The sequence below is a fragment of the Panicum virgatum genome, chromosome 9K (assembly GCF_016808335.1).
Source record: "Panicum virgatum strain AP13 chromosome 9K, P.virgatum_v5, whole genome shotgun sequence".
NCBI lineage: Eukaryota > Viridiplantae > Streptophyta > Magnoliopsida > Poales > Poaceae > Panicum > Panicum virgatum.
In genome coordinates, this window is record NC_053144.1 from 19,318,491 (window position 1) to 19,341,923 (window position 23,433).

Below are 23,433 nucleotides of genomic sequence, written 5' to 3' on the forward strand. Positions count from 1 at the left end.
TAGTGAGCTTGATATTATATAGTGACTAGCAATAGCTCACAAAAACAACAGGAACAACAAACACCTTTGACAGTGGAAGGCATCAGGAGAATAAGCATGCAGCAAAAGCGACAAACTTGTTGTGTAACTCTTATTTCATTAGTAAGGGTGCCGTGCTAACACTAGGGTGCATTTCAGAAGTACAAAAAAACAACATTTACAAGTTAACACTATGAAAACATTTTGTAATGCAAATCAAACAACCAAATGATAGCATATTTTATATAGTAATCAAGCATATAATGAAAAAGTTTAAAACCTACACAAGAAAAAAAAAGAACAAGATAGAAATGTTATTTCATTGATTCAAATGGTTATCCTCATTAATAGGGAGTTAATCATACAAATACATTTGCTTTAGCATCACGAAGCTAAAGGATCAAGCTCACTACAGCACGCGAACACATCATATTTAACTTGTTATCTGTTTTCTGTGAAGATCTCAGTAATTGAAAAGATTTTACGCTTGCCACTTGTCAGCAAGCATCTCTGATGCAGCATCCTTAGAAGTCGCACACCAACTGAATAGATGCATGACGAATGTAAACAGCATTATCATCAATTAGCATGGAACAAGCACGAAACGGTAAACTCAATGCAATCACATTAGTGATCCACTTAAATAGCTCACATTTTGAATCAATCAGAGTGCCAGAAGCACAAGGCCTCTTTAGTTGCATATGTAAGTATCATCCGAGATGGTGGAGACAAATGCCTCTGTGATGTAGGGCCTGAGAGAAGTGGAGCTCTCACTAAACAGACCACAACAGCATAATGAAAGAGGAGTCGAGGAATTATTCATGACTCTGGGCTTCGCAGAAACCGTTCTCCGTTTCAGATTAGCGCCTTGCCTCAACAACGTTCCCCCAAACCGAGTTGCCGCCGGCCGCCGCGCCGAAACGCCAGGCACAGGCAGAACCCCTCGCCGTCTCGTTTTTTTTAGGGGACCTCGTCGGCTTGTCGATTCGTGACCAGGGATTTTTTTTACCGGTCCCCTGAAACCGCCGGGGTCCAGTTCCGGTAAACCGGACCGATTTGACCGGAAATCGGTAAAAATCGGTCAAATTCAAATTTTCAAACTATAGACGCCAGTTCAATCGGTTTCCACCGGTTAGCCGACCGGTTGATCGGTAAACCGGTCCGGTTTAAGTGGAAACCGGTCCGTTGAATAAAAAACCGACTTTAGTTCAAAATTTAAATTTTTATATAACATATTTTTAGCCTAAATGAACCTCCAATCCTCTTTTGAACTACTTTTACATTAATATAATGTATAACATATTTTACATTGTATTTGTATACTTTTGTATGTACGCTTTTTTTGTTTAAATTCAAATGCCCGCAAAGTATACCAAATGAACGAATATTTGAAATTTTTTGACACCATTAGATTCGTCGCAACTTGAAGTATTTTTAGAATTTTTTAGGATTTTTTCTTTTTTCGAAATTCAAATTTGAAATTTGAATTTGGGCCGGTTTGTAACCGCTCCAAACCGGAACCGGTCCGGACCGGTTAGACCAGTTACCGCGGTAACCGGACCGGTTCCGGTTGGCTTTTTTAACCCGTGACCCCGACCGGCGATCGGGCTCGTGAATCGTGCTGGCTCAGGCACGCGGCCTGGCCGCAGTGCACGGAGAGAAGCCACGGCGCAGCCGTAGCACGCGTACCTAGGGGTGGTAAAGAGCACAATATTTTGAACAAGAAAATCTAAGGGACGAATCCTAAAAGAGCCTAAAAGAGCATGCCTCTAATCTTATATAATTTTGAATTAAAAAATTAAAAACCTTGTTAAACCATAAAGAGGCCACTAAAACCTTGGCCTCTTGCCACCCCCTACACGTACCACGTTCAAACCCCGGCCCGAACGGACGTTGTCTGTCTCCTTTTCCCTCTGGCCCCACCGCCCGGCCGGACCATGGCCAGGCCGCCACGCCCGCGCACCCGTGCTCACCGGTCACCGCTGCCAGCCAGCCTCTGCCATCCGCAGCCGCCGCCAGCCGAACCGAGCTGACTCCCTCTCCCACCGACACCGCGGCCCCGCGCGCGGAGGGCCCCGCATGTCATCGACTCCACTCCCTGCGTGTGTCCCCACCGCGACTGCGCGAGCAGGTAGCCGCTGCTGATCTGCGCCCAGCGCCCGTGCCTGGCTTAGCTGCGACCGTTGTCTTTAAGCTCGCACTGCGCGCAAGCCACTGCCACCGCCGGGCGCCGCCATCCTCCGCCTCCACTCTGCCAGTGCCCTGCCCTCCTCCCCTTTTCTCGAGCCCGGGTCGCCGTCTTCGCCGCCGCTTCACCAGATCCCGTCCCGCGACGCGGCGCGGAATCCCGTGGCGGTCCCGGCTTGCTGGGGGAGGATGGGCAGCGCCAGCGCTTTCGTCATCAGGTGGATCAACTTCTTCACCATGGTCAGTCGGTCGGCTCGGCCCAGGCGCCCAGCTCCCTCCTTCACCTCCCTTCCTATGCTCCCCCGCCTTCCTTCCTCGCACCGGAGGAGGCATTTGCTCGCCATCTTTGAGCTGTTTGCGTTTTTTCTAGCTGCCTTAGTATTTTTTTTTTCACTGCTCGGAGTGAACTGGTGCCGTTGGCGAGGCTTCAGAATTCGTTCCTGGTTCAGCGGCAGTTTGTTTGTTTCAGCACTTCATTTCACCTGCGATTGCGAATTGTGGTTTTTAGCCTCACCATCGTGGCTGATTGCTCAAGTACACTTTCCCCACCATTATGCTTTCAGCTTTATCTGTCCTGTTTTCCCGAAACGTGCACTTTCGTGGAAATTTTGTGTTCGTCGTCCTTCACCTGGTGGTTCTGCCCCGTTGCATTTTTTGTGTTAAGCTGCAATGCTTCCACATTTATACCGACATTGATTGGGTTTGATCTTTAGCAATTGTTAACTTCACAGTTCATGTTTACATATGAACATAGGAAAGAAATATCGGTTACTAATATTACTAATAAATAACCCTATGGTGTTTTTGCATTGCTTTTATTGGACAGATACTGGCATTACTGGTGGTGGGTTTCGGGTTCTGGATGAGCACCCACAACGATGAGTGCAGGCGGTCCTTGACCATCCCTGTCATAGCTCTGGGAGGAGTGATCTTTCTCATGTGCGCATCTCATCTGCACCCCGCATCCTGTGGCATTTACCTTGGTGAATTATCATGCTCCACATATAATCTGGCTCACTGGCGATTTATGCTGCAGATCGCTCATCGGATTCCTTGGTGCTTGGAAGAACATTTCTTGCTTGCTTTGGACAGTATCCTTGCTTTCCCGTGAATTGGATTAGTAAAGTCACAGTCACATGAGTGCAACTAATTGCCTTGGTTCCTTGTTTTTGGGTACTTCTGGAGTTATCTGTTACCTTGACATGTGGGCGCCTAGTACCTAATCACGCTGTTTGTGGTCTTGGTGGCAATCATGGTGTTCACGGTGCTTGCGTAAGTTCCTCTGATTGGTTTGTGATTGCACAGCCTTTATTTAGCTGGTGACTTGGTGGCAATGATGGCATACTTTTTGCTTGTTGCTGGTGTGCACATTGATTACGTGATGGTATTTTTGGAATTGTACTGTACCGTTTGAGTGTTAATTATCTATTGACTAAATGAAAGAAGTAGCCGTGTTAACCGTGTCTTTGTCTTTTACTGCTGCAGGTTTATCATAACCAATACAGGAACTGGCCATGTTGTTCCTGGGGCTAGGTATGTGACTAATAGCTCCCATGGACTCTCCAAACTTTGTATTGTTTCAGAGAATGGTACAAAGAAATACAGGAACACTGCGCTTATAGTAATTTAATATAACGAGGGTTAACATATAAATCGTGTACTGAATGATCCAAAGAATTCCACCTTGTTTGCTAACTTTTTTTGAGCTTACTGAATGAAGTCAGAATTGGTTTGCTTTACCTACTTGCCGCCACATAAATTGAGGCATTTCTCATGTTATGTGCAGATATAAAGAGTACCGTCTTCAAGATTACAGCTCTTGGTTTGTCAAACAGGCATGTACTGCTTCTTTGTTGGAAAAATTATGTTTCCTGCTATGCAAGTACATCTGAATATTCTTCTGTGCTGGCACATAACTCTGTTGATTTTTTTTTCTTTTCAAACTCCAGCTCAATAACACGGAGAAATGGACTCACCTGAGAAGTTGCCTTGTCAAGTCAGATGACTGCAATAATCTGTCAAAAAGATACAAGGTCACTTGGCATTTTCCTTCACCTGATTTATTGTTGTTGTTGCTCCGTTTGCTACTATTTCTGTTACGGTAATCTTGCCAGCACAATTCAACTTCATGCAGACTCTGAAACAATACAAGCTTGCAGAACTTACTCCCATGGAATCTGGCTGCTGCCGCCCACCAGCAGAGTATGCACCTGAAGTCCTGAACCTTTCACTCATATTGAAACTTCGAAAATTTTGTTCGAGAAACTTTGAAAGTAACCTGCAACTGCTCACTATAATCTTAAACATGGTCGCCACATTTCTCTGATTTTCAGGTGTGGGTACCCAGCTCTGAACGCCTCCTATTTCGATCTGAGCTATCATCCAGCGAGCACCAACATTGACTGCAAACTGTACAAGAACGTACGCTCTGTCAGGTGCTACGACTGTGATTCTTGCAAGTAAGCTGCTTAGCACCTACTCCCTGGCTCTGAACCATCAAACCATTTTTTGACACAATGGTAATGCCAAACATTTGGTTCTAGAGCTGGGGTTGCACAGTACATGAAGACCGAGTGGCGTGTGGTCGCAATCTTCAACGTGATATTGTTCATCATCCTGGTAAGCCCTGATGTCAATTTGGACACAAACACTGATAGTACGGCTAATTTCAGACTAGCACTCTCCTCACATGCCACAAGATGAATGTTTTTAACACCCTCATGCTGATCTCCCTTTCATTTCATTTTTCATCTGTGTTATTGTGGCTAGTCGTTCGTGTACTTTGTGGGCTGCTGCGCGCGGCGGAACGCTGGAGGTAGCAATGCAAAAGGTAGTGGAAGGGGAAAGAAACACTCTGTGGGCTGTTGCGGCGGAATGATGGAGGTAGCAATGCAAAAGGTTTGTGGAAGGTGAAATAAAACACTTCGAGGTGAAGCGCTTGGCCATCCGATGTGGAAGCAAGATCTAGCTTTAGCACCCCTGTAAAATTGTTCCATCAAATTCCTTTGATGAAAATTATCTGCTGTGTGGTGATATTCTCTGTTGCAAATGGGTTGCAAACATCTCGGAGATAAAAATTCATTTTGCCTCTGATTTCGTGACATTTTTTTCTGGATGGAAAGAACTAGAGAAGCTCCAGTGTCTGATGCTTATTACAATAATCATGATAAATACACTTACTGTGGCAGTATGAAGATCAACGGATCTCAAAATTGAGCAATGCTTTAGTTGTAACAAGTAGCCAAAACAAATGCCTAAGTCTGGTATATTCCTTCGGGTGGAATGTCAGGGACATCTGCTTCGGTGCAGCCGTGAGATTTTGCCGATTTATTTGTTGTTCACAAGGGGGCTGTAAATAGGGTACCACATATTCCGAGCGACGTAGTCCACCGTTTGCGACTGTCAACAACACGATAAACTTTAGTTCAGACACTGCCATAGGCTTGAAGTTTGGACTATACGAATGTAAAATTAATCTCTGCGTAGTACAGTACCTCTGACATGCTTCCAAGCTCCTTAGGACCCACAGTGCGGTACCCCTCAGCCAGGTCTTCAGCGACGGCGGCACGGACAACTGCTGCGCCGACACGTGCGGTGATGTGCCTTATACTGCAGCGTTTGGTGGATGTCAGTCAACCATCAGTTGAAAATGGATAGGGAGTTCATAAAACAATGAGTAGGAAGAAATGATTGGATGGATGTGTCCGATAACGGCGTGCAGTTGCTGGTGAAGCTCACCTGGAGACTTCAGGGAAGAGGATTCCTTTTTGAATTTCATCATCTGTGATATATGATGCGAGGCTGCATTGCGAAAATAAGCAGATGTTTATGTAATTTTTTTCACAAGAAAACAAAAGAATGATTCAAATCAGATTAGGCGTTTGGTAAAGCACTGTAGTTGATGTTTTATGCCAATGGAACTTCAGCAGAACAATGCAGGGGCACCTAATCAGGTCGGACAACCATAGATAGTTTTATCAACCAAGACTTACCACTCAGCTCCTGCTTGAAGCATGTCATCTGAAATATGCCGAGCACCTGAAAGGAGAGCTCCTAAACCAATCCTGAATATGATCGAACTTCAATCAGTAAAACTAAAAAAACCAAATAATAATCAAGGTGGTGAGAGTTTATCATACCCAGGAAATAGATACATGTTGTTTGCTTGATTAGCATAGCCTGTCTTACCATTTCCTATTAAATCAATACTTTAGCACCAGTGATCATCTACTAGAAATTAATGCTACAAAACAACGCGAAAGAGAGTAGGCAGGAATTACCTAAAGAAACGTTACTGAATGGGCTTCCACTAGCAAATATCGCATTCTCTCCAACATGCTTGAATACATCATCAGGTGTACATTCAGCTGTAATGTAAAAAGACAAGACCAAAGTTAGCACTTCATCTTAGGGTTCCTTTAAAAAGAAAAGCATTTTATCATTGGGTCTTCTCAAACTATCTGTGGATGGCTGAGCACAAACCTTTAGTAGTTGGGTTGGACATTGCAAAAATTGCAGGGCGTGGAGAATCAGATTCTTTCATAGCCTTGAGAACCTGGTGACATATGGAGTTAGCACTCAAATATATGAACCCTTGGAGTATAATTTGGCACTTTCCCAATATGATCTTGTTCGCAAAGGAGTTTGATGCTCAAAATTCGTCAGTAAGTACAGTTGATCAATTTAACTAGGAATGTGCTGAATGGTGAAATTTCATAAGAAAAAAATTCAGTATTTCTCTTCTCTTGAGTGGTGATGCAGCCCAACACTTTGATCAAGCAACATTATTAAACATGGCTAGACTAGAATATGTAATTAAACAGCTGGCAACAGCTAACCCACAATTTCTTTTGTGCTGCTGTGGAATTGTTAACGGAGTCCAGATATATTGGCCACCATGATTGATAGTGCTCACTAGTCAGGCCAATCTGTCCATATAAGGAAGGTACATACTTGACACTGTCGTTGTCCAAGAGATCACTCATGAATCATTTTCAACCAGTCTAAACTTAGAATCTTATAAACTATAACATTAACTGGATCTTTTTTTTTTAGCATATGTTCACCCAAAAGGCAGTAACTGATGCAGTCATTGTCATTCACTGGCATCATAATAATACATATTACGTATCAAAGTACTGGGAATATTTTCTAGATTCAGAAACGTCATAGACTGAGGACTGCTAAATCAGGATTGGTAAGGTAGGAGAAAAATGCATTAGAATCCTGAAAGAAGTAGGTTCTCTGATACTTATGCTTACCTCCTCGTTAAATATGCCCCCAACTCCAGACAGTCCTAAAAGCACGTGAGGCTTCACTTTCCTGACCTGACGATCAGTATCAAACTGAATCAATCCAAGCACAGAAGCATTCGAAATACGCTAACATAATATTCTCTAAGCTCCAGCAGCTGACAATGTAATAGTTGGAATGAAATTATCATACCACTTCAACAAGACTAGCCCCCTCATGGAGATCTGGGATCTCGTCCGGACCATGGCCTCTGGCAAAACTTGACACTGCAGGGTCCAGATCCTTCCTATCTTTCGTGATAAGGCCCTACATGGGTCAGCACAACAGGAGCACATAAAAAAAACAGCCTTTAGATTGAACAAATATAATGGACAGCTAATAAAAAATTGCTTGCCTAAAGTTAACTTACATCTTTGTCCAGAACCCAGAATTGATTATTTCCTTCTCCTTCCCCAGTTTTCCCAAGCATCCTCAACATTTCCTGTTTAGCCATGCTTAGCACACCTATCCCAGCACTGGATTCTAAAGAGGAATTAGAATGGACGAACCAAGCTTTTGATAACGAACATGCCATAAAATAGATGGCAAATTCTACAGGTATGTTAAACATATCGAATACCTTCCAGCTCCCGCGACGACTATCTTTTGCTTTGTAAAATCATGTAGAGGTCGACCTTGTGCCCTAACAGCACCAAGTAGGCCAGCTAGAGCAACGCCGGCTGTACCCTATTTTAAATAGCATAAGCCCATCGAACAATAAGACATAAAATTTAACGATATGGGAATCAAATTACCTGAACGTCATCATTGAACATGCAAAATCGGTTCCGATACCTCTGAAGAGTCTCAAAGGCCCATTTCATTTGGAAGTCTTCAAACTGTGATTTTATCACTTCAGAAACAAGCAACATTGAACTAGCAAGTAGAGGATGACCTTAAAGCACTCATACCTGCACAACTGCTTTAGGCCACCGTGCGTGGACAGCCTCCATGAATTCATCTACAACGGCCATGTATTCTTCTCCTTCCAATCGGGGTTGCCTCAGTCCTAGATCTAAGTAAATACTACTGAATAAGATATGTCATATGTGACAACAGATTTTATTTAAATACATCTTTTCTAAACAAACAGCATTCACGTTTCCATTTAATTAAAGAGAAGGTTATAAATAAGTTGTAAAAATCATGTCAGTACGAAAATGTTTCAAAATTGGGTTTAATGTATCTTACGCACATAGATTGTCATCCAGAAGTTTTTCATTATTTGTCCCCACATCAAGAATTACTGGAAGAATCTGCAGGTATTGACGTATTTCAGAGAGCAAGAACATAAGTAAAAAGGAATGACATAAAGAGCAGGCTATTAAATATAAGGGAAATCCAGTTTACACACTCGAACTATCACAAAAGACCGGTTGTCAACCTTCAACTAGAAAACCAGATACAAGGGCCATCCAGCTGTTGAAACCGGACAAGTTTGGCCTTTGGGTGGTTTCAAAGGTGGTTCTGTATTTTCAAAAAAATAAAATTCTAAAAAGATCTAAAAAATCAAAACTAATTCATTTTAAATCAGAAAAATATGAAACTGGTATCAAAATTTTATAAAAATGTAACCTATCTATTGTTGCTCTATTTGAATATTTATTAAAAATAGGCATAAATACAAGAAAACAAATAGTAGGAACATAAAAAATTGGATCCAAATAAATTGACAAGAGTGCCAATAGATAGGTTACATTTTTAGAAAAATGTTGGTACCTGTTTTGTTTTGTTTTATTTAAAATAAATTATTTTGTGAATTTTTTAGTTTAAACTTTAATATTTCTAATTTTCACAAAATGAAAAACCACTTTTGAAACCACCCAAAGGGTCAAATTTGTCTGTTTTGACAGTTGGATGGTCTGCGTTAACCGGTTTTGAAGTCGAAGGATGAAAATCAGATTTTTGTGATAGTACGAGGGTGTGAAGTCTGAAGTGGACTTTTCCCTAAATATAATTGGTTTGTTCTAGTTGGCGGTATTCTATGAGGTAATCTGTAGATGATGCATTTTCCTCCTGAAAAGACAGTAGTAGGGCGTTCATTACCTTTTGTGGGTTAATACCAGCAGCTGCAACATAAAGATCCAGTTTACCAATAGGTATGCCTATCCCCTGAACACCAAGGTCACCTAAGCCTAGAATGCGACTCCCATCAGTCACAACTATCATGTCAACCTGAAAAAGTGTCAACCAATTGCATGAGACATGTTATACAGGCAGAAATGGAAGAATTAATGCTGAATATTGCTTATATGGTCTCTAAAGAGAGGGCGTTAAGCACAACCGAGAGTTTAACATGAAAATAACAGCATGTTGAATACAAATTAATGTGGGATTGCTTCTAAGCATTGGCTGACGGCATATTAAGACATACTAACATGCAGTATAGCTCTGAAAAACCGCTAGCATCAATCAAATGCTATGATTCAGTTTCATATCTTTTTAATCGAAAAAACATGAAAATACTTTTTAAAAGTGCACTTAGACAGCAGTTTAAGCTATTGCCTTCTCTTGTGGCCAGTTGTAAATCATCGACATCATCTCCCCCTTATCCTTCGCGGTGAAATACATCCCACGAGGCCGTCTGAAGAGACCACTGTAGTTTTCACAGACCAAGCCGACAGTGGGAGTGTATATTACCGGCGCAAAATCCTTGATGTTGTCGATCAGCACCTGGCGAAAACAGAGGACATCACGCATCACCATATCAGCACTCCAAATTCACGGCAAATCACCACTGCATCAGTTCTTCGCCCAGGCACGATGCCGCAACACTGAGGGGGCTCACCCTGAAGTACAGTGTCTCGTTCCGGTCGTGCAGCCTGTTGAGGATCCTCCACTTGGCCAGCGCGACGATGGAGTCCGGCTCGCCCCGGGTGTTCTTCTCCAGCGACCGGTACGAGTTTACTGCGAGCAAAGCAGGCACGCGTATTAGAAACGGAGGAGGAGGAGGAGGATTCCGTGATCAAAGAGCGACGGAGGAGGAAGCAAGGGCGCAAACGGCCAGGCCAAAGGGTGGGTGGGCGGGCGCGAACTCACTGAACCGCTCGTACTGCTGTTCGAAGGACATGACCCGCGGCGGGAGCAGGCCGCGGAGGCCGAGGCGGTCGCGCTCCGTCAAGGGGAACGCCGTGTCCTTGTTGTACCACGGGTCGTTGAGGATGTCGTTCCCGCGCTTCTGCACGATGCAGGGCGCCGGCACGGTGGCGAGGGGCCCCGCCGGGGGCGCGGACGACGACAGGAGCCGCCGTATCTGCGACGACCGCCGCGCCGCCGAACGCCACATCGCCGCGCCGCGCGAGAGATCAGCCGGCACGCCCGCCGCTCGGCCGGGGTCCAAAGTCCAAACCCAATGCGGTGCGGTGCGGAGCGGAGTGGTCGGCGAGGCCCGAGCACGCGGGAGAGATTTTGAAGAGGGGGGCGAGGGGGGCCGCCGCGCGGTGCGGGTACCCGCGGTGAGGGCACGACAGGAGTGGGGGTCCCGGTCGCCGCGGGACGGGATGGGGTGGGTGGGTGGGGGACCTGGGTCCTGGGGGAGGCCGCGAGGGCTCTGGCCCGCGCCGCGCAGGGAGGTGAGTGGTGGGGGCGGAGGAGCGGAGGCGGGACGGGGGCGCGCGGCTGGCGGCTCTACTAGTGTAGGCGGCGGCGGTGTCGGGGGCCAGCCGCGGCGACGAGTTCCGCGGCGCGAGAATTCGGAGCCGTAAAGGTGGATTCGCTTGGCGCATTGCTTATTTTAAGACTGTCAAACCATTTTTTTTCTTTCTTTCCGCATCAGAGGTAAGAAACACCAGGGAGTTCAAGACAAACACAGCCAATATTTTAGACCTGACGCTGACGCCACCTCTTCTTCGACGTGAGCCTGTGCTCCAGACGAGCTCAATACTGGTAGTACAATGAATTCAGCTCGGCCTTGGGCGACAACCGGTATAAAATTTTGCACTCGGCCAGTACAAATTTGACGAAATGGATTTGCATACTTGTCGCCGCAGCAAAAGCAGTATTCCCCGTCACCTCTCGTTGGGACAGGAGACCTAGACGTGCCCTGTGGCCCTGCGACTTCCATGGCGCCACCGCCGCCGCCACCCGAACGGCCGCCAAGAGGATCGGAGCCGGGGCGGCCGGATGGTCCGGGCGCGCGGCGACAAGTGCGCGAGCTCGGCCGTGCGCTAGAGAACCAGAGGGACCCGGGTGCCTTTGCGGCTTTGCCTTACCCGAATCGGCCCAGCCACGTGCGCTTGGGTGGTGCCACAGCTCGACCCACCAAGAATCCGATCAGATCTGCTGGGCCTGCGGTGCGCGTTCCGCCGCCGTTTTCTCCGCGGAGCCTTTCCAGGGTTGTTTTCTTTTAGGGGAGCTTTTCTTCGGTTCGAATGGTCGATGGAAAGTAGATGTCGATGATGCTTGATGCCGACCAATGCTCGACGAACGGAGCTGGACGGAATTCTTGTCAACAGCGTCGGTTTGGGCATCAAAGATAAGAACCCAAGTGTCGGATAGCACCTGAATAGGGAATATACAGGATAAATACGGACGCGCGTTTGATCGGGCAAACTCCAAAGGAGCAGCGAGCTATTACTGCTGTCGGCCGGGGTAGTAATAGTTTATTTGCAGCAAGTGCGACGAGCAAATGTAACTGAACCTGAAACACTAGAAGCTATGGCTTGCTTGGAAGCGCTCGCTCTAGCTGAAGATTGGTGCCCCCAAGAAAAATGACAATGGCATCGGATTGTTTAAATGTTATCAGGAACATTATAAAGATGACTCCCTGTGCTTATATAATGATTCTCCAAGATTTTCATGAGAGGTCAGAGTCTTTTGAATGGCCAGATACGCACGTGAAGGTAGGGAGTTTAATAGGCAGGCTCATTATCTTGTTAAGAATTCATATTCTCTTACTTAGCGTAGCTCAGCTGGTAAGATTTCTTGTGGTGAAATCTATCCATCTAAGTTTGGGTCCTCGACTCAGCACGGGTGCTCCTATTTTTCTAAATTTATTTCATAATTTAACCGGCGTTGTTTTTTTTTGTGTTAGATGACGTGCTAGTCGATAGCGAGACGTACGTGGTGATTTCGTCAATTTTTAGGATTTGCCGATTAAGTCTCTCATAGGTGCTTATAGAGTAGGATTGTGTGCGTGTATTTATAAGATGACTGTGTAAGCATCTGTGTTAATTTGTACTGTGTTTCAAAAAAAATATGTGTTCTCTTTTAGCTAGACGGCATGTGTGGTTTTGCTCCACTCCCATATTGGATGTAAACGCTTTGTGATGAGCTACTAAATCCCTAAACCGTTTGGATCCTGACAAATTCCATTTTAGTTTTCAACAGGAAATGAATATGATGGAATGTGATTCAATTCTACTCCATCCATCCCAAATTATTAGTAGTTAATTTGGGGCGGAGGGGGTAATGTTTTTATTTGGATAATATGGAATCCTTACATAACGTGTTTGGATGACTAAACTTGAAATTATTTTAAGAGCTAAATAAATAATATAATCAAATGAAAATGAAAATAACTACTGCACACCAATACCAGATGCATCTCTCTCACACACCTCTCACAGTCTCTCTCCTCTCTCAGCACGCACGTACCTCTCCCACATACGCACATACTCTTGCGCATGTCAGGAAGCATAGCACATATTCCCTCTCTCTTCTCTTTTTGGCTCTTTGCACATGTCATATATACACAGGAAGCACAACGCATTCCCTCAAAATGACAGCAATATGATCCATCTTAAAACAAGAACGGCAGCATGTTCCCCCACCCGCACATGTTTGGAATTCAGCTATCAGTGCTCTGTGCTCACACATATGGTACCACTACGACCCTGATTGTTACAAAAATAATTCTACGTTGGAATAATTCTCGTTGGCCGCCTCCACGATGATCTGTTGCCGCTCTTCTCGGGCAATGACCAGCCGCTCCATGCAGGACCTCAGAGCTTCTCCCATTTCAGCCATTGCTCGTCCCTTGATGACTGCTTCTTCATGCTCCCTTGTGTGAAAACAATCAACAACACTTTCCTGAAAGCAACAGTGTCAGCTTAACCTAGCCATTGAAGGTATTTGGTTCAGAATATATGCATAATATAAACAAACAATCGAAACAAAGATCTACGTTAACAACTTCTGTCAGAAGAGTTATGGCCAAGCCAATTAGTTTTGCATGATGCACTTGCTTGTATATGCCCTAGTTATCCAATTCTACGTTGTTTCCTTCCCCACACAAAAACTAATCCGGTATACTACTTGCTTCCTTCCCTACTAATAATTATACCAACAGGATTGCATATGTTCATATCACTAATTAATCAATTACTATCTTTTCTTAATCCACAAGACATCTATGCACAGATCAACCTAACGGCCTCGAAATCAACTTGAACAACTTTGTTGCAAAAAGTATAGTGTGTAAATAGCACAGAAAGCAACAAAAAAAAAAAGTAGCCTGTTAAGCAAAAAGTGCAATAATTAAGATGCAGATCTGAATAAATAGTGTGTAAAAACTATGAATAAATAGGCCTGAAGGTAAAATAGTTGTTATTGATGCATGAAAATTACTAGTAAGAAAAACAACAAGAAAAATGCTACCAGAAGTGTTAAACTACCAGGAAAAATCACAGCTGAAAGTTACTGCAATGCTAACCATGAGCCAAGCTGAAGAAACAAAAACTTTCTTATGCCAATTAAATGCTACAACTACAAGCATCTAAAGGGAAGAGGTCCAGATCCAGTACTTATTTTCATGGATTCCAATCAAATTGTAGAAACTCAAATATAGTAACCTCATGTATCAATTTTAGAAACTCAGATACAGTAAACTAATATGCATATTCGGAGGCAAACTATCAACAAAATTCGGCTGAACAAACAGAGTTCCGCTGAATCTTCTCCCTGGGTTATAACTAATATGCATATTCAGAGGAAAACTATACGCAATGTGATGAGCTACCAGCAAGAAAAATAGAAAGGATTCAGTGTTTAGTTAAACTATGACCGTTGTATGAATTATACCAATAAATTCAAATCGGCAAATGTAAATTGTAGCAGGGAGTTTTACTGATCAAGAGCAAAGTAAGAACAGAGCATCACTAGAACTACTAGTTTTTTTTTTCCTGACCCCAGCAGCTAAGCTAAACCCTATCACTAAAAGCAATTAAGCAAGGCTCTTCAATAAGTGGCAAAAGATCGGTTCTTTTAAAAAGTATAAGAACAGAGCAAGTCCGACAAGTCAGAAGTCACAACTCACAACTGATGATCTTAGACTCGTACCAAGATTCATAGAGAGAAAAGAATCATTTGGAAAACAAATGCAACAAACTTTAATCTATAAAATATGTCATTCGAGTCACTAATTTGTCAACTTAACCCGTCAAAAAAAATTGTCAACTTAAATGTGATAAGGCAATCAAACTAAGCCCACCAGCCCTTACTAGGGTAGTCAAGTAGAGGCCACGATGGTTTACGTTTGCTTAGGCGTTTGATGACAGTGGCAGTGGCACCTCTATAACAGCTAGTGTCTGGCTACGGGAATCAAATTGAAGGATGCAAAGCTGACTGCCAAACAATGGCAAGCACAGATGATCAACGACCTACAGGGAAAAATCGATGCCCAGGAACAAATCATGCCCATGTCGACCTTACAAGAATAAAAATCGATGCGGTTGTGACCCAAAATTTAGGAGCGGGATAAGGCGCGATGGATCGCGCTATATGCGACCGCATGACCTGCTACCCCTTCCTTTTCGAGCAATCCTAGGGTGCCATTTGTCCAAAAATGAAAATCCACTGCAGACAGAGCCAGGTAACCATAAAATGTCGCTTTCAGGCTTGCGTCATCGCTGATGTCGACATTAAGAACTACACTTATTATCTTCAAATGAGCATAACTCTCTCGTCAAGAATTATATTTTAAATCCGTTTGCACCATAATATTCCTTGCAAAGAGATCTACAAAACTAGATCCATATTTGATATATTTTAAAGCTATTTTATACAACTGTCAATTTATGTTAAGTATATAATCACAACATATGACAACTCGTGTGACAATTTATATTATATCTTACAAATAATAACTTGTTCTACATGTGTAAGTATATATAGACATATGGTACAGTGTCGTAACTTGTATAATTTATATAGAGTTTTTATATCAACTTATTAATATCAAATTATGTATAGAATATGTGATAACTTTTACTCTATTGCAACTTATATAGAGATAATGTTTCCTTCAAATTAGTATATTTCTATCATCAAGGATCCGTTTCAAATTTATTTGCATCATTGTGTCCTTTACGACAATAACTACGATATAAGATTCATATTTGATATATTTTAAAACCGTTTTATGCAACTATCTACTTATGTTGTCTGCACAATGACAACTTATATACAAATGTATAACAACTTGTTGTCTAATACAAATTTATATATGTACAGGGTAACTTTGTTTTGTACAATGCAATAGTTTATGTCTATTACCACCTTAAATTACATAGATACTTTGTATCAACTTGTTAGTATTGATCTGTGTATAGAAAGTATTACAACTTCCATTTGTTATGCCTTACAAAAAATAATAACAACTTATGTAGAGACAGTGTATCAACTTATGTAAAAGATGAATGTCTAGTAGCAAAAATTATATATGTAGATTGTTCAACAATCTAAATGTTGTTATAGTATATCAAATTATATATGGACCCTAATAAGTATGTAGCAACTTATATTAAATTAAATATCACAAGTTATATAAAACCTACGGAGTAACTTGTAATGTATAAAAAGATTTACAACATCTGCAAAAGTCAAGTAACATCGAGATCATATACCAACTTATGAAGTAAATGTTGGCAAATTATCTATTGTAACATCTTCTGTTCATTGCAATTTTATCCTCGTTTTACTCTTTGCCGCTTGGTCATCCATTAACTCTCATATATAACTTCTAGGCTACATGAGCTCCCCTCTTCAGTCTATGAATTCTAAAATAAGCACTAGTCCTTCTGCTTGGGAAGGGAGCTGGTTCACCAAGTTCAAGTTTGTATCTTCCCCTACCATATTGAAAATTAACATCCTGAAAAAAGAAAAAGGTGCATAGAAAATAAGTTAAGCATGAAATACTTTTTGATGGTGTGGGAGAAAAGGACCAAAAGTTGCCATATAGCTTGGTATATAAGTTCCTAGTACAAACTATAACAAGCTACATAGGTTTCTACATAAGTTGCTAGTTAAAAAAGATAACAAAGTTACCACATATTCTACTACATAGATTTTTGGTATAGACTATAATAAACTTCCTATATATGGCATTATATATTCCAGGACGCACCCACGGTTTAAGAAAGAATCAACACACATATCTAGTTCCCCTACATGTAAAATAGGGATTACATGCAGCTTGTCTTTCACCTTTACTATTCCAACCTCATGTTCTAAGTTCTGGGAGCCCTCTAACTTTTTCATTCTGGAATAAGATCTAGTTGTTCTCTTTGGAGCGGCAACTTCTTTGCACTCCCGTACCATACTGAAAAGGGTAAAATGATATAGACAAAAGTGCACTTAATAGCTAAGTATCACTAGCTGGTGGGTGTGATTTTTACAGGCTGAAGATACTTTACACAAGTTCTTATGATATAATATGCATAATTTGATACATGATGATTCAAAAACAACAGAAAAGGACAAGGTCTATGCTCTGAATAAGTTGCTACATGCTGATCCAAACAAAAACATATCTCTAAAATTCTAGAAGCCTCTATTGGATGGGTTTGAATCAGTATCTTGCCATACTGGAAATTTAGTGCATGCCAAAATACTAAGTATTGTTACAACAATTCAAAATGTATGAATATACAAGTGGGCTGGCGTCAGTTTGTTGTGTTCTCAAATAATCCGCCTAGTCGTTCCTTGTTTGCTACCTCATGAAAGGATACAAAATAAGGGAGTGTTGTGTACATCTATGATAAAAGAAAGGTGTGACATATTTGATATAAGTTGAGACATGACATATAAAATAACTTGATACCTTTAAAAAGTTAAATTGATATTTAAAAATAATTAAGTTGATACAGGTGTGCCATAACTCCGAGCTCAATTGCAGTCTAAAAAAGCACAGAACCTAGGTCTACCATATACCTACATGTAGAAAAAAGAATAACTTGATACCTCATATAACTTAATTTGAGATTAAAAAATTGCATAAGTTGATAGGTACCAATAATTACATGTAAAAACAGAATATAATTTGATATTACGAATTTCTTAAGTTGATACAGTTGTACCATAAAACTTCGACACATCTAATTTATTGTCCAAAAAAGACACGCAAAAAAACACAAACCTCATTGTTCAAAGCTATTTTAGAAAAACCCTCTCATGTAATTATTGGTCCTCTCTAGCAGCATTCCTAGGAGACAAATTCCAATGAATGTAATACTAAAATCCACTGCTATGAAAATATAATCCTAAAAAAAGCAATTCGGTTTGCTGACAAGCATGAGATGTAATGCATAATTGCCAAACAAAAGCTCAATAGACTCTAATACCATCAGTCCGATCAAAAAAAAAAATGGTTCCAGTGCCAACTAAAAACAAAATGGGGCCAATGTGACCACTACCAGCCTACTACATAAAGTCTAGTGAACGTGAGAACTGAGCAGGAATTCATGGAGGAGCCACGAAGCTTCCGATTAGCAGTTTTAGCACAAAACATGGAGGTTCCATGAAGTAGACATGCCGAATCTTCAATCCAATCTAGGTTTACTGACCACTCACCGACATCGTCCTTTAGAGCTCACCATCGGCACCATCCTCTTGCTATCGAAATGGAGGGACTGGGAAAAAAATCCTACCCCGCCATCTCCCACAAAACGCGCGCGTCAGCCCCGTGGCCGCCCTCTTCTTCCCATCCATCGGGCGCATGTCGTTTTCACAGAGAAGAGAAGGCACCTTGAGGCGCGCTGCTGGCCGTCGAAGCCGCGTCGCTGGTCATCATAGTCCTGCCGTAGATCCTGGCCAGACCCCTGCTCTCTTGGTCTACGAGCGCCGCCGCCGCCTCCTGTCGTCGTGATGCGGTAGGGAAGGAACCGCACCACCAATTGCGAGGTCTGGGGGAGGGGAACCATTTTGTGCACGTGACGGGATAAAAAGGCCGCAACCCAGTTCTCAGCTACGCCTATTGGGCCAGGACGGTGTCGCGCGATAGGTCGCTGGCGCGACCCGTCGCTTCTTAGACTTTACGAAAATTTACCTTGATCGTTGCAGGTGAGGCGGGCAAACACGGTCGCCATCACCATCATCACTTCGTCAGGGGAGTCGAGAGGAGCAGATGAGTCGGGGAGCTTGGGGATGGGTCGGGAGCAGATGAGGAATTGCTTTCCTTTTTTCGGTCGTGATGAATCTACCGAAGCCCAAGATTCCGGGTCATGGAAAGTGATGGAATCTCCTTTTTTCCATTTCTTGCGGCAGCCAAACAGGCCGGTCTAGAACGTGTTTCCAATTCGGCCCCTTTATTCTGTTCGATCTGGAAAGTGGACGTCGATGCTACGGAATTGCTGTCTTGTGTGGGGGGCTCCTATGTATCTTCTAGAAGATAGATAAGACATTCATTTTTAAAGCTCATTTAGGTCCAATTATTTATTGTAAATATGTTCCACATTTTAGTAGAATTAACTCAACATGTTGTTAAACATATTCAATATTTGGCTTTCAAAATGTTGAAATTGGAAACATAAAATATTGAAAAAAAATACTAAAATAAAAATGTTGAAAAAAATTTCTCCGGCGAGCTGGACGTTTCTTCTCAGGCGGTGGCGCGCGCGGCGCAACGCGCGGCGGCGGTGCGTGGCCGCCGCAGCAGCAACCCGACGCGCGGCGGCTGTGCGCAGGCGCAGCAGCAAGCAGCAACACGCAGCAGCAAGCGCGCGACAGCAGCAAGCAGCAGCACACAGCAACAAGCCGCGGCGCCGAGCAGCACGTAGAGCGGGCCGACGAGCAGCAGCAGCACGCGGCGACGAGCGGCCAGCAGACGAGCGGGCTCAGGGGCGGCGGCGGCGCATGATGAGGAAAGGGACATGAGGAGGAAGAATATTAGGGTTAAGAAGATGTAATGGATAAGATTGTTTGTACGAATTTCAAACACTGGAAGGTGAAAAAAAATCTTGTGAAAAATATATAGAATTTCTGGTCTTGTGTCGACTTGTGTCAGCCTGTGCCGCCTGGCAGTGGGCGTCGTGGGCTGTGGACTGCTCCGTTTTATAGGTCCGCACATTCCGGCCTATCAAGTTGCACTTTCGCGCGCACAGCTGCAGGCCTAGTTGGTACCAAAACGCCAGTCCGGCCCACAAAACTGTCCTCCTTTTTCCTCTCAGCTACAGCTTCCGACAGCATGTCTTTTTGACATGCAATCAGCGATCAGTATTCGGTGCTCCATATACGTGCTTTCTCTGAAAGTATACAGATTAATTTTTTTTTCAAAATAAACATACGGATACGGCTTACTTATATTCTCAAAAATTACGAAGTTGTCTGATCGATGTATACAAAACGCATATACGCATACAATTTTACAAGCTACAGTGCACACAGCACACACCACCACCCATTGCCGGCCGCAGTGCTGCATCGCGCAAATGCGCGCACTTCAGCCGGACGACGCGTACTTACTACTATGTATAGTGTACATACAGATCACCGTTGCACAGTTGCACATCCACTTGGTCCACCCACTACCCACCCGCGCGCGCGACGCGACGCGACAATGTATAGCACGAACCGAGAACCAACAGCGACGGGCACGGCGGATCACAGCGCGGACCTGATGGCTGTGTACGCGTCCTGCTGCTGCTGCTGCTCCGCGGGCGGGCTCAGCAGCTTGCCCAGCTCCCGCACGAACGTGTCCATGGCGGGGCCGGGCAGGCACATGGGCACGACGATGCCGTCCTCGCCCTTGGCGTTCCTGAACGGGATGAGGAAGCTGGCCACCCCGGGGATGGCGCCCACGCCGCCCTTGGCCGGCCCGCCGTACACCGGCCGACCCCACCCGAAGTCCAGGTCGCCGAACCCGGCCTTGGTCACGTCCGACGCCAGGTACGCGCGCACCACCGTGAAGTGCGGCCGCCCGCGCAGCGCCATCAGGTCCGCCACCGACCGCATGTACTCCACGTCCACCTCGCCCTTGGCCCGCTTCACCAGCTCCACGGCGAACCCCAGCGGCCGCGCGGCGAGGTCCCCCGCCGTGGCCACCGCCACCGGGAACGCGAACGCGTTGCCGTAGTAGCCCTCCGGGATGGCGCCGCCGGACCTGAGCTTGCCGCCGCGGGCGTTCACGATGCAGATCATCCGCATCTCCTCGTCGGCGTCCGGGGCCAGCGCGGCGGTGCGGCACTTCCACAGGAGCCCCGTCAGGAGGTCGAACGTGGAGGCGCGCGAGCGGAGGCCCGGCGGGAGGTGCGCGCGGGCGGCCGCCACCTCCCGCCGCCCGAAGAAGAAGGACCGGTGCACCATGTCGTCCAGCGGGATGATGGTGCCCTTGGTGTCCGGCACCTCGTCGTACTCGCGGTGCGCGAACGCCGGCCGCGGCGGGTCGCGCGCCTCCAGCAGCTCGCGCCCCCACACCGGGCGCACCGTCAGCGCCACCGCGCCCCGCGCCAGCTCCGCCACCGCGCCCAGGAACTGCACCAGGCCCTGCGCGTCCGCCATCGTGTGGTGCAGGCGCACCCCCAGGATGAAGCCCCCGCACGCCAGCCGCGTCACCTGCACGTCATCACGCGCGCACGTACACGTACGTAAGCTTTACTACCATGCACGTATGCACCGTGTGCGGCACACGCACAAGTGCCCGAGAAATAAACGAGAGACAAAGCCGTCACGTACCTGGAAGAGGAGGAGCGGCGAGCCGAGGACCTCGGACGAGCCGGGGACGTCGAAGATGAGCTCGTCGAGGCACGGGAACGGCGGCTGCAGCGCGTCCCCGAAGTGCTCGAGGCGGACGTCCGCGTCGGCCTCGATGAACAGCACGCCCTCGCCGGTGCAGTCCACGGCGAGCTTGCGGCCCTCGAGCTCCCGGAGCCTGCCGGCGAACGGGTAGTAGTGCACGAGCGCCCGGGAGACGGCGGCCCGGATCACCGGCGCGGGGTCCCGCGCCCCGGCCATCGCGCTCCGGCGGTAGAACTGGATGACGGGGATGTGGAACCGTAGGCCGTCCTGGTCGTCGATGTCCGAGAGCCGCTTCAGCTCCCGCGGCGTCGGCGCCGCCGGGGCCACCAGCACCGCCGGCTTCCTCCGCACCGTGAACTTGAGCGACGCCGCCGCCATTTTCCTTGCCTCAATTGCTCTTGTTGGTGCACAGCGCAACGACGCACTGCTGCTCACTGATCTGAGCGGAGGTGGTGGCGAGCTGCTGCTGCCGCCTACTGGTGGTCCTGCTGCGCTTGGTGTGGCGAAAGGAGCGGCACTTGGGTTCGCTTATATGCACGCTCGTACAGGTAGGTAACAGCGAGAGTGTCGTCAGCGACGGACGGATTTTTTCGAGGTTTTGCGGTGGAAATCAGGGCGGAGTTGCTGAACAAGTTACACGACGCCCCCGCGCGTCGGGTCAGGGCAAGTCAACAGGAAAGGCGAGACCTTCGCTTTCCGCGGGAAGGCGCCTGACAGACTGAGGCCCGGTTCCCACCCCGCAAACCTAAAAAAACATCACATCAAATATTTCGACATATGCATGGAGTACTAAATGAAGTCTATTTACAAAAATTTTTGTATGGAAGGGCTGTAAAATCGCGAGACGAATCTAAGGAGCTACTTAATCTATGATTTGCAACAGTGATGCTACAGTAACCATCCGATAGTTATGGATTAATTATGGATTAATTAGTATTATTAGATTCGTCTCGTGATTTACAACTCATCTGTGTAAAAAGTTTTGTAAATAGACTTCATTTAGTACTTCAAATTAGCAAGATTCTTTCGTAAAAAAATTTGCGTTTCAACTAAACAGGGCCTGACCACTCGAGCACTCGTCACTTGGTTTGGTAGTAATATTCGCGAAAGATGGCACGGATTAGTCCGGTTTCGGTTGGGTCTAAAAAAATTTGTGCGATCCCGGTGTGGACGCACCGGACTGAACATGTGGGACGACCGGGCGAGCACCGAGGGGTCTTTCCGTCCTTGCCATGCATGCGACACCACCAGCGTGACCTGCTGCCACCCCACGCCGCGGCAGATGGTAACAGCAGCACGGATCGACGCGGACGCGAAAGGGACGGTGTTTCCCGGCATCATTGCCGGCGATAAAAGCTTAGTACTGCCGGTGCCGGCTGCCCCGCCGTGTACCACGCTCGCTACTACGACGCTCCGTGGTGCTGTGGTTGCAGGCCGGCGTCGCTTCCCTTCGTGTGGACGAGCGAAGGCGCGCGGCGACCGTCCCCGCGAGCGTCGCTCTTTGCACAAAGATATTTCCGCGCATCTCCACTTCTGCGGGAGAAGCTCCTCTGCAGTCGATTTCACGGTGACTTTGTCAATCGACATATGGATCTCGGTGCCATCAGGCTCATATATCAGTGGCAAAATCACAGCCTCCATGGCTGCAGAGGATCTCAAACCCACTTCTGCAGTGCCGCGTTCGGTTTTGACTTGGAGCGACAAGTCGAGCGGTCTCTAAAATAACTGACCATTTTCTTGGCAATAGCATAGCACCACCATCACTGCCAATTACGGCTGTATTTTCCTGAACTCAAGGAGCTATGAACTATCAACGGTCATCTGTTCCTTTGCCCGGAATTTCCGCTTGAATTCCTGCCGGCGTCCAATGTGGCTGTAATTTCGCGCCGTCTCCGCTCCTCCTCCGCTGCAAGTGCGGCGAGAGCAGGAGGACCAGGGACTCGATCAAGTGCGGAGGCGAAAGAGATCGGGCGCGGGATGACGCGG

The 23,433-nt window shown here is 45.7% G+C and overlaps 3 protein-coding genes across 4 annotated transcripts; 1 reads left to right on the forward strand and 2 right to left on the reverse strand.

The window, feature by feature from the left end:
* Positions 1-2,035: 2,035 nt before the first annotated feature.
* LOC120650589 (tetraspanin-10-like) lies at positions 2,036-5,308 on the forward strand. Its single transcript, XM_039927763.1, has 12 exons — positions 2,036-2,351; positions 2,385-2,445; positions 3,032-3,144; positions 3,242-3,296; positions 3,422-3,477; positions 3,691-3,738; positions 3,992-4,040; positions 4,155-4,238; positions 4,340-4,407; positions 4,539-4,664; positions 4,749-4,824; positions 4,975-5,308. The coding sequence occupies exons 2-12, from the start codon at positions 2,395-2,397 to the stop codon at positions 5,116-5,118; spliced, it is 870 nt and encodes a 289-aa protein (XP_039783697.1). The 5' UTR covers positions 2,036-2,351; positions 2,385-2,394; the 3' UTR covers positions 5,119-5,308.
* LOC120650587 (NAD-dependent malic enzyme 59 kDa isoform, mitochondrial-like) lies at positions 5,273-10,929 on the reverse strand. Of its 2 annotated transcripts, XM_039927758.1 has the most exons (18): positions 10,537-10,929; positions 10,286-10,404; positions 10,003-10,170; positions 9,544-9,672; positions 8,693-8,753; positions 8,409-8,512; positions 8,253-8,336; positions 8,078-8,184; positions 7,868-7,973; positions 7,651-7,764; positions 7,467-7,532; positions 6,688-6,760; positions 6,486-6,572; positions 6,345-6,399; positions 6,198-6,269; positions 5,944-6,006; positions 5,700-5,814; positions 5,273-5,604 (listed from the first exon to the last, which is right to left on the reverse strand). In XM_039927758.1, the coding sequence occupies exons 1-18, from the start codon at positions 10,781-10,783 to the stop codon at positions 5,533-5,535; spliced, it is 1,842 nt and encodes a 613-aa protein (XP_039783692.1). In that variant the 5' UTR covers positions 10,784-10,929; the 3' UTR covers positions 5,273-5,532. The 2 variants fall into 2 exon arrangements, 1 of the variants encoding a protein (XP_039783692.1); XR_005665713.1 differs by lacking the exons at positions 5,273-5,604; positions 6,345-6,399 and having other exon boundaries at positions 5,716-5,814.
* A 9,065-nt stretch (positions 10,930-19,994) lies between these two features.
* Positions 19,995-21,981, reverse strand: LOC120650591 (benzyl alcohol O-benzoyltransferase-like). Its single transcript, XM_039927765.1, has 2 exons — positions 21,385-21,981; positions 19,995-21,264 (listed from the first exon to the last, which is right to left on the reverse strand). Exons 1-2 carry the CDS (start codon positions 21,823-21,825, stop codon positions 20,314-20,316), a joined length of 1,392 nt encoding a protein of 463 aa, XP_039783699.1. The 5' UTR covers positions 21,826-21,981; the 3' UTR covers positions 19,995-20,313.
* Between the last annotated feature and the right edge of the window lie 1,452 nt (positions 21,982-23,433).